The sequence below is a fragment of the Dunckerocampus dactyliophorus genome, chromosome 17 (assembly GCF_027744805.1).
Source record: "Dunckerocampus dactyliophorus isolate RoL2022-P2 chromosome 17, RoL_Ddac_1.1, whole genome shotgun sequence".
NCBI classification, from domain to species: domain Eukaryota; kingdom Metazoa; phylum Chordata; class Actinopteri; order Syngnathiformes; family Syngnathidae; genus Dunckerocampus; species Dunckerocampus dactyliophorus.
Window position 1 is genome coordinate 16236568 of NC_072835.1, and position 18724 is coordinate 16255291.

General features: G+C 40.5%; 1 protein-coding gene across 4 annotated transcripts in view; it reads right to left on the reverse strand.

Annotated features, from left to right (window-relative positions):
- LOC129169966 (astrotactin-2-like) overlaps positions 1–18724 on the reverse strand; it is a 286350-nt gene that overhangs the window by 200363 nt on the left and 67263 nt on the right. For all 4 annotated transcript variants that reach the window (XM_054756998.1, XM_054756997.1, XM_054756996.1 and 1 more), the window contains exon 3: positions 154–577. In XM_054756998.1, coding sequence (XP_054612973.1) covers positions 154–577 — 424 coding nt within the window. The remainder of the gene's footprint in view (positions 1–153; positions 578–18724) is intronic.

Here is an 18724-nt window from a genome sequence, read left to right on the forward strand (position 1 = left end):
TGGGAGCTGGCACACAGCATCGCTGCCAATGTTCAAATCATGCCCGCAAAAGGAGGACAACCACTACTGAGCAACAGCATCTTATTCATTTATATCCTGCAGCGGTTGATTTAAACTAGTAGGAATTCTCATTTTACTAACAAGAAAACCTACCTCGTTTGTCCAAATTATGCTTAAGCTCCTCCTCCTTGATGTCAGCATGTCCTCCATAGCCGATCCCGACCCCATAGTCGTCCTGGATCTTCCCGTCGCTCACTTTGTTGTGCAGCTGGTTGGGGGTGGAGTTCAACGAGCGTCCCACCGGGTCGTCTTCGTCGCAGTCGTAGTCGTCGAGGATGGGCGTCTCCCGGATGGGCATACCGATGACGGAGCTGCCGTGCTGGTGAGTTCCTCTCGATCCCCTGTAGGTGTCCCTCCCCTGGGGTCCGAGCAGAACCGAGGGGATGTAGTGGATCTCGTGTGTGGCCTCCGTGCTGGCGCTTTTCTGGGGGACGCGGCGGCGCTTGCACCATCGGTGGCGAGTGTAGAGGACGAGAGTGAAAAGGAGAATGAGAAGGAGCAGGGCGATGAGGCCTCCCTGGGAAAAGCAAATAAAGCAATACAAATAGCGACATTAAACAATATTGATTTATTTTAAAATATTGTCCCATCTGATGGAAGAATAGTGTATTTTTCAACAATTTTAACAGCAATTAAAATCATAATTTGAAAAACTGTGCTCATCTTCACAAACTAGTTGAGCCTGAATCAACAGTGCCTCTGCACCCAAGTAGTGCACTCCATTAGCCTAAATTGCTTCAGGTCGCTATTTATCCGCAATCACTTCCACACAATTGACATCATTCTTAACAATCACTTAAATAACTATTTGAAGCACGTGGACTCATACTAGTTGTGTACTGATTTAAATGCACCTGCCATGTAAAGTTTGCATCCTGCAACACATGCCATGAAAAGTATCTAGTCTGGGAAGCAGCTTAACACTGAATTTGCTGTGTTATGCAAGCAGCTGAACACATTTCTGTATTCTCAAAGGCAACTTTTAAGTCATTTCACTATGTTTTCAGCATCTGTATGCAGTCTACGCAACATCCATAGGCTATACGTTAGGTTCAGAAAAAAATGTCATCATGTTTAATCATCAGTTTTTACCAGCTCAAGCTAAAAAAAAAAAAAAAAAAAAATCACTGTACAAGATACACAAATGCAAAATGTCCTGCAGAATCCCTTTGCTTTGCAGTGCAGGTGTGCCTGATATTCATTTCTAATGCAAAGTCAGGGCTCCTATATTTAGTCACACACAATCAATGTCTTGCGGTTTGTTCGCTAGTTTTACACTCTTTTTTTTTCTGCCCATTTCTAAGTCTCAGGAAATTCATGTGGAGCATTACGTTTCTCTACGGTCCATTCGATATCTCACCATCACGAAAACATCAACAGCAGCGCGTCATTCATGCACTGGCTGGACGATAAAGGAAATCCATATGCTCTTATGGAGGAGCGGAAAGAAAGGGAAGGCATGACTTATTCTTTGACAAGAGAGACGCATTCATTCTTTATCATTCTAGCTTGCCAATTCAATACAGTGGATAGTCGAAAGCCTCAGAGAACATGCAATTCAGAAAAATAAGAGTTGCTACTGTTGTACAGTCTGACTTTACTGTATGTATTTGTTAGTGTAAGATAACTCTTCTACACCTGAACAAAAGGGTGGAAATTAGTCAAAACATGCACTCCTACAAGTGTTTTGCCTGTGCCATTAGTGTTCTGACAAATACGCAACCTCATGGCGCTGTTATTAAACCCAAAACAAAATACAAACCAGTTTCCTTGTCACCACAGTTTCCAAAATCACTGAAAAACTATTCAACAACAGGTTGGAAAATGTTATAAATAAGAATGAATTACTCATGGAAAGCCAAAATGGATATAGAGCTAACATTTCAACTTTCATGGCACTAATCCAAATTACCGAGAACATTAGCTAGACGCTAAAACGCTACAGACCACAGAGAGTGCGCAGCTGCAGTATTTATGGATTTGACAAAAGCTTTCAATACAATTAATCACAATATCCTAATAAAAAACTTAGAAATGTATGGAATCAGAGGGTTAGTTCTGAGCTGGGTTAAAAGCTACTTAGCAAACGGGAAGCAATATGTGAAGCTACGAGAATATATATCTGCGAGGTTAAATATATCGTGCGGCATACCCCAGGGGTCAACACTGGGACCCAAACTGTTCAATCTATATATTAATGACATCTGTAAAGTCACGAAAGACCAAAAGCTAGAATTATTTGCAGACGATACAACCACATTCTGTTCTGGAGAAAGCACACAAGAGCTAATAAAAATAAAAAAAATCACAGATGAAATGACTAAAATGATGGTTTGAGAAAAACAGACAATCAGTGAACTTAAGTAAAACTAAAATAATGCTATTTGTTAATAGCACGAGGGACACATGTGCGCAAATACAAATTGATGGCGTGGACATTAACAGAGTGAATGAAAATACATTTCTGGTAGTCATAAAAGACAATAATATGAGCTGGAAATCTCACATTAAAAATATACAACGCAAAGTGGCAAGAAATGCATCAGTACTGAATAAAGCAAAATTTGTCCTGGACCAAAAATCACTCCATACTCTTTATTGCTCTCTGGTATGACCATATCTAACTTACTGTGTGGAGATATGGGGAAATAACAATAAAAGTGCACTTCACTCTTCGACCTCTGTTCCTACAATCACAATTGTTCAAACTTGCTGATTTGGTAAACTTTCAAACAGCTAAAATTATGTATAAAGCAAACAATGACCTGCTACCTAAAAACGTAATGCAATTCTTTTGAACAAGAGAGGAGAAATATGACCTTAGGGGAAAATTAAACTTAAAACACTTGTACGTGAGAACGACGCTGAAAACCTTCAGCATTTCCCAGAGTAGAATCAAATTATGGAACAGATTGAGCAAGGAACTTAAACAATGTGCTAGAATAAGCCAATTTAAGACATAATACAAGCCGTTCATGTTTACAAAGTACAAGGAAGAAGAGTCCTGAACCATTGTGTGCAAAATGCTATGTTTAATCACTTTTGCACTTCCTACTGTCTCTTCATGTCTTCTGAGTTCACAGTCCGTACTCACTCATTATCCAACCAGGTCTCTGGAATTATTATTATTATTATTATTATTGTTATTATGATTATTATTATGTCTGTTACCTCAATTTATTAAAGGAATCTCGACTTCTGTTTTACAACGTTGCTATACTGCTTTATTATTTTGCATTACATATTTATAATTGGCAAGAAATACACTCAGTATACAAGAGGTGACCAATTGTATTGTAACTGATGTGAAATGGATGGGGGGGTAGGATTCAATAAGCTTTGCTTCTCCCTACTACTTTTTGGACATGTGGAACTGTGAATCGTACAATGTGATGTATTCCTACGTAACCTGCTTGCATGTTCACAATGAAGTGAACCAATACCAATACTAATACTAAAATTGTGAGCCCATAAGCTGTACTGACTTGAAATGTATCGAACGCTACTGTACAAAACACCCACTGTAACTTTAACATGTTTAGTCGAATTGCCATGAAATGTGGTGCACACGTTTAGGGGACGGAGAAGCACATGACTGTGAAATCTGAGCAGGGTTGGTTGAAAAAATGTGGCCGCCAACGAGCAAAATGTCTTAGCAAGTACAGTCAAACCTGTCTATAGCGGCCACTAAAGGGAAACTGCAAAAGTGGCCGCTATAGGCAGGTGGCCGTTATAGACAGGTTGGCGGCCATTTTGAATTTGTGCGCGCACATATTAACATGTCTGTGATTAGACATTAATTATACTGTTACATGTTGACCAGTAGAGGGCACTGTGGGACTGCGGATAAAAGTTGTAAAGAACTACTAGGTTAATAAACCGCTGTTAATAAAGCGATTAAAGTGCATCGGCGACGTGAGTCTCTCCTTCCCCACAACAAGGGGCATTACAGTATTGACCAGTGCACATTGTCTCACACCAGGAAATAAATGGTGTCACTGTCTGCAACAACCTCCAAAGAAAAACAACTGACAGTTTGTGTGGATCTTGTGAATGATTGTGACTGAGCTAGGACTCAGTAATTAAAGTCTACACACGACGGCTTCATTGATTAAAAAACCAAACTTTGTCCTGCATGAAGCTTCTGCTTGAGTCGGCATTTTGGCCACTATATGCGGTCAGATATTGACCAAGGGATACAAAATAGGTGGCCGCTGGCCGCGTCAGATAGGTGACCGCTATACACAGGGTCTATAACACGCAAATTTTCTGCGGGGGATTTTTCAGTAGCCACTTTAGGCAGGTGGCCGTTCTATACAGGTGCCCGCTAAGACAGGTTTGACTGTAATTGGCCATAAGCCATTGACCATTTTTTAAATGGTTATATAGTGGATGGAGGATAAATGTATGCTTGCATGTCTTCCGGAGCATTTTGAGCACAACCTACAAGGGCTGCCACAAATGTTATTTACAGAAATACCCCAAAGGGTGTCATATTGTTTTTTGTTTTTTTTCACACAGCAGTTTATTAGTATCGCCTTATCTTAAATAGGTTTCATGCCACTGCTAGCATATTGGTGTGACATACAGTATGAAACCTAAAGGTGACACATTTGCAATGTGAGGAAAAAATGCTTCATCAGCTGTTGTGTACATGACTACTGATTGTACACACACACACACACACACACACACACACACACACACACATGCACACACGCACTGACATGCACAAATGAATCATATATAAAACCCGGGGGTCATTTGTCACAACATTTAAAATTCAATCTTCATGACAAAAAACAAACGGAACCACGCCCCCGCCCCCAACCCACGCGCATCTGGATGTCCATAAATCACACGATGGTGAGAAGGGAGGCAGCCCGAAGAAGTGTGTTCATTAATCTCCTGCAGGATGGCAGCTTTGAAGAGGAAGCTACCGCATCGCTAACTTCCATATGCACCCCCAGCCATATGATTATGGAAGGTTTGCTCCAGCAGCAGCTGCATGACAATAAAGAGACACTGAAATGATGATATTTAATTCCTTTTTGCTTTAAGTGCGGTATAAATAGCTCCACCTTGTAGTCCCATTCCTCAGGACCGTACCGTACGTTCCATACCAAAATATCAGATTATAAATACATGTACCGTTGCACCCCAAGTCTTAATTTGTAGCAATCTACAGTAGCGTATTCTATGAATGTGTATAAATAGGACAAAATAATGGATTGGGAACTGGAACTTTTTTAATTTTAGTTTAATTTTAGCTGTCATTCCGTGTGAGAGCAGTGAGTGATGACAATTGTGCCTGTTCATAACGGGTTTCCAGTCCAATTTCCTGTTCACACTTCAATTCATTTCTTTTCTTTCATTACTGATGAGCAGAATATACATTTGCTTCTCTGAGAGAGGCGTTCAATGTCAAATTAACCCTGTAAAACCCAGAGATAAAAAAAAACAATGACAAAAAACCCTCACACCTGTCTCTGCACCCATGCAAAAACCATCCATCCATTTCCCATGCCGCTCATCCTCACCAGGGTCGCGGGGGTGTGCTGTAGCCTATCCCAGCTGACTTGGAACTAGAGGCGGGGTACACCCTGGACTGGTCACCAGCCAATCGCAGGGCACATATAGACAAACAATCGTTCACACTCACTTGACAGTAGAGTCGCCAATTAACATGCATGTTTTTGGAATGTGGGAGGAAACCGGAGTACCCGAAGAAAACGCACGCACGCACGGGGAGAACATGCAAACTCCACACAGAGATGCCCAAAGCGGAGATTCAAACCCAGGTCTTCCCAATCTCCTGACTGTGTGGCCAACATGCTAACCACTAGCCAGATCGTAGCATAAAGAATACAAGATATCAGAGTAACGTATTTATTTTAAACCCTGAAGTATATTGAGGTAGCCGGGTGATTTACAATACAGCTAAGCTAATATACGACAACAGAAAAAACAAGACAAAATCATATAAAATATGTGAAAATGGTATTTTAAACAATAACAGAAAATAGGTAAAATAAAACTATCAAAATAATGATTAATTATTAAGAACTACTATAAGAATTCAGACAAAGCTCTATTTCCTCTTAATATTGTAACTCTCTGTTAATAGGTCACCCGAAAAATCTTTACAGACCTTCAGTTAGTCCAAAATACTGCTGGACGAGTCTTACCGGGACCAGATGAAGAGATCGTATCTCACCTGTATTAGCCTCACTGCAATAGTTACCTGTAAAATTTAGAATTGAGTTTAAAATTGTCCTTCTTACATATAAAGAACTACGCGGTCAGGCACCAGTCTATCTTAAAGAGCGCCTAGTACCCTATCAACCCAGTAGAACACTGCGCTCCCAGAATTTACAATTACTTGCCACTCACACAATTTTTAGAAGTAGAATGGGAGGTAGAGCATTTAGTTATCAGGTGCCTCTGTTATGGAACCATCTACCCAACTCAATCCGAGGGGCAGACACCTTCTCTCTATTTAAAAGTCAATTCAAAACTCACCTCTTTGCTAAAGCATATAGTTAGAACGGACCCCTGACACGCTGATATGCACCAGAGACACTCCTCTACGTTCCTTGGACTAAGATAAAGGCTTTCCTGTTTTCTCACTTGCTCTGCCATCTAGCCCTGTTTTTTCTATCTTAACCGAACCGGCCGAGACAGACGGCCGCCCCACAGTGCCTGCGTTCTGTTCAAGATTTCTTCCCCACAGGGAGTTTTTCCTTGCCTCCGTCGCCAAGTGCTTGCTCATGCGGGGTTTCAGTCGGTTCTCTGTTTTCGTTTATGAATGTGACCTTCATGTGTAAAGTGCCATTAGATAACTGCTGTTGTGATTTTTAAATGAATTGAATTTCTGCATTATGAAAAAGTAGTTCCGACAGACCGCACATCATTTAGACAAGATCTCGATAGTTTTGTTACTTTCCATCGTGTCCCTGTTAATGATATGTATTATCTCAAATGGCCGAAGTATCAAAAGTATCGATATTTTGATTTGAGAATCAATTTTAGAGCATGAAGAGCTGATATTGGAAGTATCGATATTTCAGTGTCGAGCCGCACGTCACAAGTGGAAGCTGGCTGGGTTAGCTTCGTTTAGCAGAGCATGCAAGTGTGGTTGTGTTTGTGCCACTCGGGCTGTGTGCGTGTGTTTACACCACACGTTTGCGTTTTACCGCTTGTTAATAAAGCGATTGCAATTGCATCAGCGACTAAATCTTCCTTAACCATCAGCACGGGCATTACAGTTTGTTAAGGATTTTGTTGCAATGTGTCATCACGTCAGAAAAGTGACTGAAGCTACATTTGTTTCTGAATTACTGGGCAAACTTGTCCAGTGATGTATTGCACTGGCAAGGATTTTTGCACACACACACTCTATGGTGGTAAAATAAGCCTAAAAGGTAAAAAATGGAATTCTAAAAAACTGGAAAAAAATCAAACTGATTTCATACGGCCTTACCTGTGAAGAGGTACGATCTGGTACTTATGCAAATGAGGATACGGCAACGATCATGTTTATTTTGAACATGCTTAACAAAGTTATACTACAGCACATCAGCACTGCTTTGACTGTACAAGTGAAAGCAGAAGGAAGAAGCGGAGCTGATTTAATCCTCCCCGTTCTCTGTGCCACAGCAATTACTGAATTGTTTGCTGCACAGTCGCAGTTAATACCTTTGAGGAAACGGGTTATTTGATCAACAAAAAATGTGAAAACCCAATCTAAAACACGGCTCATGAAAACGCCACTGCGACTAAATCAAACGGTGTAACAGCTCGGAATTTTAATGCTGAATTATGATCGATCCACCTTTGTACCCTTGCTTTAATGGCTTCCACTGAGACTCAACCTTGGCACAGCCATGATTCCCCTCATGATCTCAATAAGCTTTTTTTTTTATGCAGCACAATGACACCAGTCCCAAAGCATCCTATGTGGGTTTGGTCACCATCTGTGCACAGTTGAGACTCACAGTTAACAACCACTCTCCGGCATTACCTCCACCAAGGAAGTTATGTGTGCAGTTAAAAAAAAGTAGGACACCCCATATAAGCTCACTCTTTTACTCCTGAACTGCTCCGCATAAGAGTCGTATTGATTTGAAATTTCTCACACAGCTCAATGCACTGTAAATTGACGATGTTTAGCCACGTCAACACAAAATTTGGTACATACTACACACCTTTAGGGGACTGACAAGCACATGTCTGTGAAATTTGAGCAAGATAGGTTGAAAAGCATGACCACCGGCAAGCAAAACCTCTTCGCAACTTTGAAGGAATTGCCCTGAAGTCACTGACCACTTGTCTGACGATTATAAAACTGTGACGATATCTTTATTACATGTATGCTAGCGTGTCTTTCAAAGCATTTTGACTGCAATTCATGGGGGGGCGGGCACAGATGTCCTGTTAATTTGCAAACGTCTTGGCCGGACTACCTGCATTACATTGAAGCTCCTAATCATCAAATCTGATGATCTGAATGTAAATCTCCTGTAGCTGAACTGGACGTCCATTTCCATATTGTTCCCCCGAAAGCAACTATAATACACATCATCTTTCCCTCCCGCCGTCTCTCTAAGCCCCTATCAGCCTATTACTTGGTCTTCCACACGCCACACGTCTCTATCACGCAAAAAAGTGGAAAGATGTGAGGTCAGATAACGCCGTCTTGAGCCCCAGCCCTGTGAATTACAGCAGGGAATTATAGAGCTGATATGAGAGTCAGATAAGAGAGATGCTGCTGCTGCTGCTGTACCCTCCCACCCATCGCCACTCACTCACACGAGGCTTTTTCAAGCATTAGCAAGCGCCCTTGACCCGATACTTTCCTCACCCAGAAAGACGTGAAGTAAGTCTGGATCAGCACCTCAGAGCTTGAGGCCGTCTCACAAAGACCGGATGCATCTGTTTTTGAACAAAGATCGCACCTTTTGGTTTATTCACTGCAAACCCTTTCATGGCAAAGGTTCTATTTGGGTGAAAGAAGAAAGCAAATACTAAGAAAGAAAAGCACTTTTTCAATGCTTCCAAGCACATAACCCACATCGCCACTGTGTTAACTACAGTATATTGTTGAGAGAAAATATTTGTATAACCATAAAATACATACAAAATTGAAATAAGTACGTTCTGTCACTTTATTAACTATGATGATGGAAATGTTGCCATTAGGAATAAAACAAGTAAGTTTCACATTCAGTTATATATATATACATACATATACAATATGCATATTAGGGATGTCCGATAATATCGGCCCACCGATCTCATCGACCCGATATTGGCATGCACATTTTTATATTGGCCAATATTGGTATTGTTTTTTTTCCCTATAATGAAAGCCGATATAGCCCTTCAAGCGCCAACGTCGCATCATGTAGTTAGTTTATAAAAATAGTATATATATATACTATTTTTATAAATTGTCTTGACTTTTCCACTTCATGGAGGCCAATAGCACTCATCAAACATAAATTGAAAAATGTGTAATTAATCCATGTGATCAGTATCGGCCTAATTCAGTCCTGGATGATCAGCAGCATAAAACCCTGATCGGAGCATCCCTACTTTTAAGTTATACATTCTATCTTAAAAGTGTAACCAAAAGCAGCCAATAAAGAATTATAGCGAGATATGAAATGATTGTGTATGTGAATAATAATCATGTGTCGTCCTTTAGTTAAAAAAACAAATCAACATTTAGATAATGGCTTGTTTTTGTTTGCTTCCTCTGCTGTTGTAATGGAGCCTGGCTACATCCACCAATATAACGGCATCTCATAATGGCCGCCTCTAGCACGGAAACAAACATAATTGCCCAACAAGCGTGCGCCACTGCTCGGTCGTAAGTGTGGCATATTAGCAGCACTGAGCGGAGAACACAACACCAGTGACACGATTGTGTGTCCATCATCTTGCTGTCCTAAGCGCAAAATATTATCTTCATATTGAGGCGGTACAGGCCTGCTGTCGGTCTCTGCCCTCCTTGGTGACACTTCACACAAAAAAAGTGGATATTTATAGCGGTGTGAGAGCGGGCCAACGCTCCAGCTTGTTGATAACAAGGTAATAATAAGAGAGCTCGGACTACGAGACCCTTGAGATGACTTTGATTGAGAAAAGAAAAGGGCTCATGGCTGTTAAGGCCAGTGTTTGTTCTTGCAGCAACACAAGAACAAATAATCACCTTTAATGCTTGTTGGTGCAATGGAGAAGTGCCTGATTAACAATTTCAAGCCATGATGCACCGCCTTTGGAGTCACCTTGAAAGTGATTCATTAATTGTTTCTACTTTTCATTCGTGCTCCTACTTTGGACACGAAGCACGTGACTGACCTTTTATTCTAGTGCATGAGGCATCAATCACAGGCAGCTGCAACCACTAATCTTTCTTACATGTTGTTTTTTCTTTCTCTGTCCAATATGGACTTTATATTTAATACAGAGTAGTCAATTGCAAAATTATGTGTACTGTACACGCAATGAACATATTTTGTATAGTACAGTCATGGCTGTTTTTTTCTTTTCTTTTTTTTTTTTTTTTAATTGGACCATAAAACATTCTAAAAATACCAAAATACAAAATGAAAAAAAATCCCAGTCATTTTAATAATATATCTGCAAAATGTGTGAACAAAATATATCCTTAAAGCAATATATATTTTTTTTTTTTTTTTTTAATTGGACCATAAAACATTCTAAAAATACAAAATGAAAAAAATCCCAGTCATTTTGCAAAAATACAGTTGAAATATTAGAAGAAAAAAAATCGTCAATATATGAGAATAAAGTTGTTATATTTTCAGGGAAAAAAACCTGGTAATTAAAATAAAAAATCAATAATAAATAAACGAACATGTAATTATTTTCTAAAGTCTAAAGACATCATATTATGTGAAACAAACAAAGCAAAGAAGAAACATAGCTTGGAGGAAAAGCTACGATATTACTAGAATAAAGTCAAAATATTATGAGAATGAAGTCAGAACATTACAAGAAAATGTAAATGTGGAAATATTTGGGGGAAAAAACAAGCAAAAATGTGTAATTAAGGAGAAAAAATTCATCCTAATAATACACTTTTTCACCCATATTGTAAAGCTTACAGTAGTTGCAGGCTGTTTTTTCTTACCATATCCACATGGGTTGGTGTACAAAATGTAAAATACCAAAGTGCCCCTTCCATCCTTCCGTGTTTCAGTATGAGGCCCACGATGAAACGAGTTTGGACAACCCTGCCCTAAACGTTGCTGACTTACTGTGCGTTTTTCATTAAGTGTGACTGCGAAATAACACGTCACGGGGCCAATGAGAATTGCGAGTGCCAGCAATTTGGTAAAGATGGTGAGAAACTCTATTCTAACTCATCACAAAGTACAAAGATGGCGTCCAAGAGGCATGCATGACAGAAATGTCGTCTTTAAAGACTTAAGATGTAATATTTTATAGTATTATACAGCAACCTTTTCTTCTGGGCATCCCACTCACATAGAGGATCTTGGTCCGGCGTAAACATGTCGCTTGTGTTTTAATTTATGACTTTTTTTTACTGAAAATGTGCCCCCAGAACAGTCTGAACAAAGCCTCCAACTGCAATTGAAGGATGGCACAGATGTTCCAATTTGCCACTTGACACATTAATGGCCGCTAGCAGAAAACACACATCTGCCATCATTAGCACCGAGAGGAGGGCAAATAAGCGTTTTAAATGGGCATTAATTGGTCATTTCCACTGCGAAGTTTTTAATCAGCGGTATGTTTAAAAAGAAAGAACAACAATTGAGATGAATCAATAGTGAGATGCAGCAGTGAATGGAAGTTGGGTCCTGAGCTCCGTGGTTTCATAGGCGGGTTTGGTCTCATTCTAAAACAATCAATACTGCTTAAATGATGAATTGACATTAAGGAGTATCTTCATTTACTAGCAATGGGTTGTTTCCTCGTTACCCCAGGCAGCAAAAATTACACTTAATAAAGCCACATTGCAATATGAATTAAAATCAAGTGTTACTATAATGTTAATGTATGTTTTCTTGTCCTAAAGAGACCATATTGCTCATTGCAGTAATTGTTTTCATTTTCCCCTATTGCAGCAATTAAGGAGGCTTCCATATGCACACTCTCCTGGAATAAAGAGACAGTCTACTTCATGGTACACCATGTTGTTTGTAAATGATACATTCAAGGCAAGGCGTCAATAAAATAAAATAAAAACTCCAAAACCCATTCTGCATTAGCACAACCAATTATGAAATTGTGCTCATCAGCTCTTTACTCCACTCAGTGACTATATTAACGACGCCTCCAAACACCCAAGAACCACAGCAACAAACGGATGATTTGGGTAAATGCTCTATAACACTGGAGTTGTGTTTCAATGAATCTGTCTTATATTATAGCCGGCGACGCTGCGCAAAGTAACTGAAACTGGGTCAGGTGTTAAATGGATGTGGCACCATACTGTATGTCGCTGAGGCCAACATTTCTACGTAAAACCCTGTAGCTACCATACTGTCTTCATGTTGTCTCAATTTCTTTAAACACAGAGTTAAGAGATAGCAATTATTTTGTCAATTTGCTAATAATATATCCGTAAAATGTGTGAACAAAATATATCTTTAAAGAACAAATGACAAAAACCCGCAGTTTGAACAAGCATGTTGAAAGCGAGGCCTCTCGCAAGACTTCTTTAGCTCAGTGGGCGTCACCGATGACAGCAAAGAGGAAGGAATGATGGAAAATGACCTTTGTGCCAATAGATGGCACGCCAATACCTTTGTCACTTCTTGCTTACATAAAGTTGCCTGGTACGGTTCCCCAATATTCTAGTCCAATATTGTGAAAGCAGTCTAATTCAATTGTAAATTCAGTCAAAGAAAGACAAGGACTCCCCACTTGATACTTTGTCCTTCCCCTCCCGCATTCTAAAGACAAATAAAATGACCTGCACCTGCATATTATCTTTCTGCCAAGTTGGTACTTGACTGTCCAACGGATTCTCATGGAAAGCCAGACGCATGTCCAAAAGCTACCTCTCTCTCTCTCTATCCTAACCAAAAGGCGGTCTGGATGCGAGCCACCGCTACCGCACAGACCTTGAAGTCGTATCAGAGCACCAAACCATGTGATTAGTGCCTTCTTAACTCTGAGCAAGAGAACAGCTGCCAATGAGAAAATGTGGGATGCATGCCAGGAAGCATCTGCAGGATGCATTTACAACCCTTCCCCCTCCACACTACACCTTTACAAGTGGAGTCAGGACGGAGGAAAAAAACATAGTGAATAGGTGAATAGTGGTCCATGGCGAGGCAAGTGCTCTCCTAAAGGACTAATACAGGAAATTAGTCTCTCATGCCTGCCCCCAAGTGTACTATTGTCCTCATATCTATGCTCAGTGGGAGGGAAAATACCTGTATGGGTGTCTGGAAAACGATGCAGCTGTTGCGTTGGAAAATGGATGAATATTCCCAACAAGCCCTAATTCCTCATTCCATGGCAGGATATGGGCATCAATACAAACACATACAATAGAGAGAGGGGTGGGTGGGTGGGTGGGTGGGGGGGTGGGGGGTGGTGGGGGGGGGGGGGGTAAAATCTCAATTTCTCATTTAGTATTAAAAATAAAAGAGCGAGAGATTGGAACCTCCGAATTTAACGGTTCATTTTGAAAGAAATGGTAGTTTAAAAAGTCGGTGCCAGGGTCAAACTGTCACCCCGGCAAAATTGTTTTTAACATTCTTAAGTAGGGATACCGACTGATATTTTAGGCTGACATTGGTATCTGAATGACATATCCGTTCAGATCGGTATCGGTATTTTTCTGCCGATAACTATCGGTGTGCGAGTGATGATGTGCGCCACACAGCAGCAAACTTGCTCGCTCAGTATATCCGTGGTCTGGAATTATTGATGAATGATTTTTTTTCAATGATTTTTATTGAGACAAAATGTTTAACGTAAATATGGCACATTTTTTAGAACTAGTATTTGTCCGATTTTGTGACCTGCCGTTAGTTTAGAGTCCTATCCATGTTAACGGAATCACAGAGAAGAACATTTGTGTGGGGAAATATTTCCCGGGCGGACCGCTCATTCTTAGCGGCATGTCCTCACACTAACACTAACCATTCCCCTCCCAAAGTAATTCGGAGCATGCTAATGCGGCTGTGTGTGTGTGCCAAAGTTGTGTTTTAGGTAATGTAACGGAGCGTTTTACGATGCCCGTGCCCGCTATCTCACTTAGCAACAGTCAAAATACATTTTCAACACACACCATACACCATACTGGGCCGACCAGAAGCCCGGCGGCTCCAGTCGAAGCGACAGCGTCTGCCAGCAAGAATAGGTGGTAACTCAGTAAGGTTGAGGTGCTTCGAATTCAGAGCATAAACAACTTGGCACAAACTCCGATACGAGGAATGTGCGGCGCTCCTGTTGCGTTCCAAAGCAAAGTGGTGTGCTATGATAACGAGGTGTTCGATCACATTGCTAAAGACACGTCCTTGTTGCAACAGTGGAAAAGACGGCTTTAAAAACCTGCTGAAAAGGATGGACCCGCGATGTCCAGCGAGCTTCGCAGTCACAATTATTTAGCACGACAAGCTCTACCACAAATGTACAAGGAAGTTAGACAGACAGTTGCTAAGCCTGATGCAGTTGACAGGTTGGTGTTCCTGGCACAAAATAAGGGCATGCTTGTGTCTTGTAAGAATGTTTAGCTAAAAAAACATAATACTGTTCAATTGAAAGTATTTTTGAGTTGCTGGCATTTTAAAATTCCCTCTTAAACCGGGGACTCCATATTTTGTTCTTTTGTTATTAGCTGAGGATTTGAGCATAGCTAAAGGTTTCTTATAATATTATTCCTATTTGTCAGATCGCCTGAAGATTGTATCCATGGCAATAAAGACCCTATACCAGGGGTAGGGAACCTATGGCCCGGGAGCCAGATGTGGCTCTTTAGATGACTGCATCTGGCTCTCAGACATTTCTTAACACCATAAAATGTGTTTTATTTTAATTTGTTTTCCTGACATTTTAAAGTAAAACATTACAGAAATCAGTGTTAAAAATAACATTTAAAATATGCATTCTAATGCATTTTAATCCATTTGATTTTGTAGTGCAATGCCAGCTGTCCTTCCCATGTTTTCCGTGTCAGACACCAAAACTTTATTATTGGGGTCGTCCCTCCTTTAATCAATTAGTCAGCTAGCTAATTGTGCAGAGACAACCCTTTTGATGAAAAAGGGAAAGAAAGATACGGAGTAGGGCGCAAAACCATGCAGCAGCAGAAGTTGCATTAATGGTAAAAAGTAATGTATTTATTATTGGTTAGCTTCAATATAACATTTTTATTAAAAATAATAAATTCAGAGACTTATATTCTAAAATTGTTGGTCTTCCATAAATATACACACATTTGGTTGTATTCGGTGTTGAAAAATGATATGGCTCTCACGGAAATACATTTTTAAATATGTGGCTTTCATGGCTCTCTTTGCCAAAAAGGTTCCCGACCCCTGCCCTATACATTTGAAGATCAGTAATGACATCCCACAGGGTTCCGTGCTCAGACCTGCTCTGTTCAGCCTTTGTATGTCCCCCTTATCCATGACACACAACTCTATTTATCAATGAAACCTAATGAAACTAGTCAGCCGTCCAAACTCCCAGCGTGTCTTAAAGACATTAAGAGCTGGATGACCTCCAATTTTTAAACTGAAACTGAACTCATAGTCCTTGGTTCCCAGCACCTTAGAGACAAGGTTGCAAATGATCAAACCAGCCTAAATGGTCTTGCACTTACCCCTGGCAGGAAAGTCAGGAACCTTGGCGTCATCTTTGATCAAGATCTTTCCCTGAGTTCCCAAATACGACAAGTGTTAAGAACAGCATTTTTGCATCTACTAAACATTAAAAAATAAAATACAATTTCCTGCCACTACCCGATGCCAAAAAACGTGTTCATGCTTTTATGACCTCCAGGCTGCTGGATTATTGTAACTCCCTATTAATAGGACATTTTTAAAGACCCTTCAGGTGGTCCAAAACACTGCTCCACAAGTCTTAACCAGAACCACAAGAAGAGATCATATCTGACCCGTACTAGCCTCACTGCTCTGGTTACCTGTGAAATTTAGAATTGAGTTGAAAATTCTCCTTCTCACATATAAAGCGCTACACGGTCAGACACAGTACATCTCAGAGAGCTTCTTGTGCCTTATCGACCCAGTGGAGCACTGTTCTCCCAGAATTTACACCTACTTGCAAACCCTAGAATCTGTAGAAGTAGAATGACAGGTAGAGCTTTTAGTTATCAGGCTCTTCAGTTATGGAACCACCTCTCTGACTCAATTCGGGTGGGGGTGGGCATGCCTTGCAGTTTAAATGATCAGATTGTGTTACATTTGTAGATGCAGAAACTAAGCAAAGGTTTTTGAAGAGGTGTGTGATGTAAAAAAGAATTGAGGACCAATGACATAAATGTACATTTCATGCACACACACTTCATACTTCCATATGTGCACACAAAGTATTTCTGATTTGATTTGTCTTTTCAAGGTCCTCTTATATACGTGTCCATTTGCCTAAATCTGGATAGCAAAGCGATGCCAATTTCAGCCAAAACACCCTCCATAAATATGTCCAGCATATGTGTAAACAGGCAAAAGTACATATACTGTAGGAAAGAACAGGGCAGATGGCCCATTTCTGAAACTGTGCAATAATCAGCAAATAAATAAATAAACCGCACATCTATGTCCATATGTAAGCTGCACCATTACCGCAATGCCTTTATGGGACCTGCAACGTGAGCCAGTTCGAGAAAGAGAGAGGACAAACAGTCCTTCCTAAATAGCCCTATCACTTCCAGGAAAGAACGCAAGGAGAAGGCACATCTCGAACCCCCATTCCTGCAACGAGGCACATTTAGTGTCCCAACGGATGAGAAGGCCACTCTAATGTCACAGCAGCAAAGGAGGGAACATTAACTGCTGCTTTGCATGAGGAGCTTGTGGCAGGCTGAAGGCCTTTCTTACCAACTGGAAAAGGATCCTGTCTAAAAGTATAATGTAGCATGATGTAGCGAGCATTAGGAGCATTTTAGGGAGTTCTGTTGAACATCTGCACCCAGCCATGGCTGACTCTTGAGTATCACAGCAAGACCGCTGCGATCAACCGAAATATAAATGCAACACTTTTTTCATGAGCTGATTAGACAGCATGATTATTGCACAGGTGTGCTTTAGTTTGGCCACAATAAATGGCCCCTCGCGTTTAACTTGGGGAGTGAGTATCCTGGCCATGCAAGAAAGTGCCTGTTTTCAGCTTCCATAAATTTTGCACAGATATTTGCAACACGGGGCTGTGCATTATCATGCTGCAACATGAGATGAACAGCACAACAACAGGGCTTAGCATCTTGGTATGAACAGGATTATGTCATGGACAATGAACAATGTACTTTCAATGCACAGCAGATAAAAAATAATGCCAATAATTCGTAGTGGAAGTCAGATTTGAAGGACTTTTTACTCTACCTTGGACATCATGTGTGGCGACTTTTGGCCATCAGTCAAGCAAAAAAAAAGAAACCTAAAGTTGCAACTGGATGATTAAACCCAATAGCAATTCAACAGCACCGGTAAGATTGATGACAAAAACAATAGCGGTGCAGTCAGAGAGCTTTACGAGAGCTGCAAAACTTTAATCGGAACTCATATAATGCTACTTAGGCAGCATCAATAATAAGCCAGACATGCCGTTAACACTGTATTTAACAACATATACAAATTATGACTGTGAAAAACAGACGCTGCAATACTTTCCATGCATACTAATTACCACGATAGTGAGAAACGTGCAGTAGAACTTCAGTTTATGGTGATTGGTTTTGTGATCATTTTTCAAATCAGTTAATAGAAATAATCAGCTTTCTCTTCAGGACGTTCTATTAATTTTCCACATTATGACGGTACAAATTGTGAGGTTTCGTGCGACTCTACAGGTAGAGGCGTTTTTTTTCCTGAAATTACAGTTGAATTCTGAATTGTGCAACTTCAAGGACATCCAAGTACAGAGCTTCCACTGTTTTCCTTAAAGCCAATGCTTTCATAGCAGCTGATGTGGAGATTGATCGCAAAGCATAATTAGAGCACTCAAAGTGAAGATTTCCACTATCTTAAAAAATGTGCATATAGCTATCAACAAAGAAAATCACGGTAACAGAACGGAAAATAGCAGTTATCAAGGCTCATAAAACCTCAGCGGTACCTGCCAACCTAATGAGGGTTACGTGGCATAGAAACTGAATGACTGAATGAATCTCAGCAGTAGAACATTTGCTGGAATGTCTGTATTCTTTGCGCGTCCACAGAACCCCACTAATTGAGAATGAACTTGAGCAGCTCCAGGCTACAAGCTAAAAGCCCGAGCTGTCAAGTTGTTGTCCGGTGCAACTCTTTAAGGCATCAAGGAGTGAGATTTACCAACGTACTTTCGCACAGGCGCGGTTGCATCGGTTGAGAAATGTGGCCATAGAAACCAGAAACCAACTGATACGGTTTTACAAAGAGTGGGGATGTTGCATAAGATGAAAAATAGGTAGCCTGGATGTCCTGAACGTGCTGAA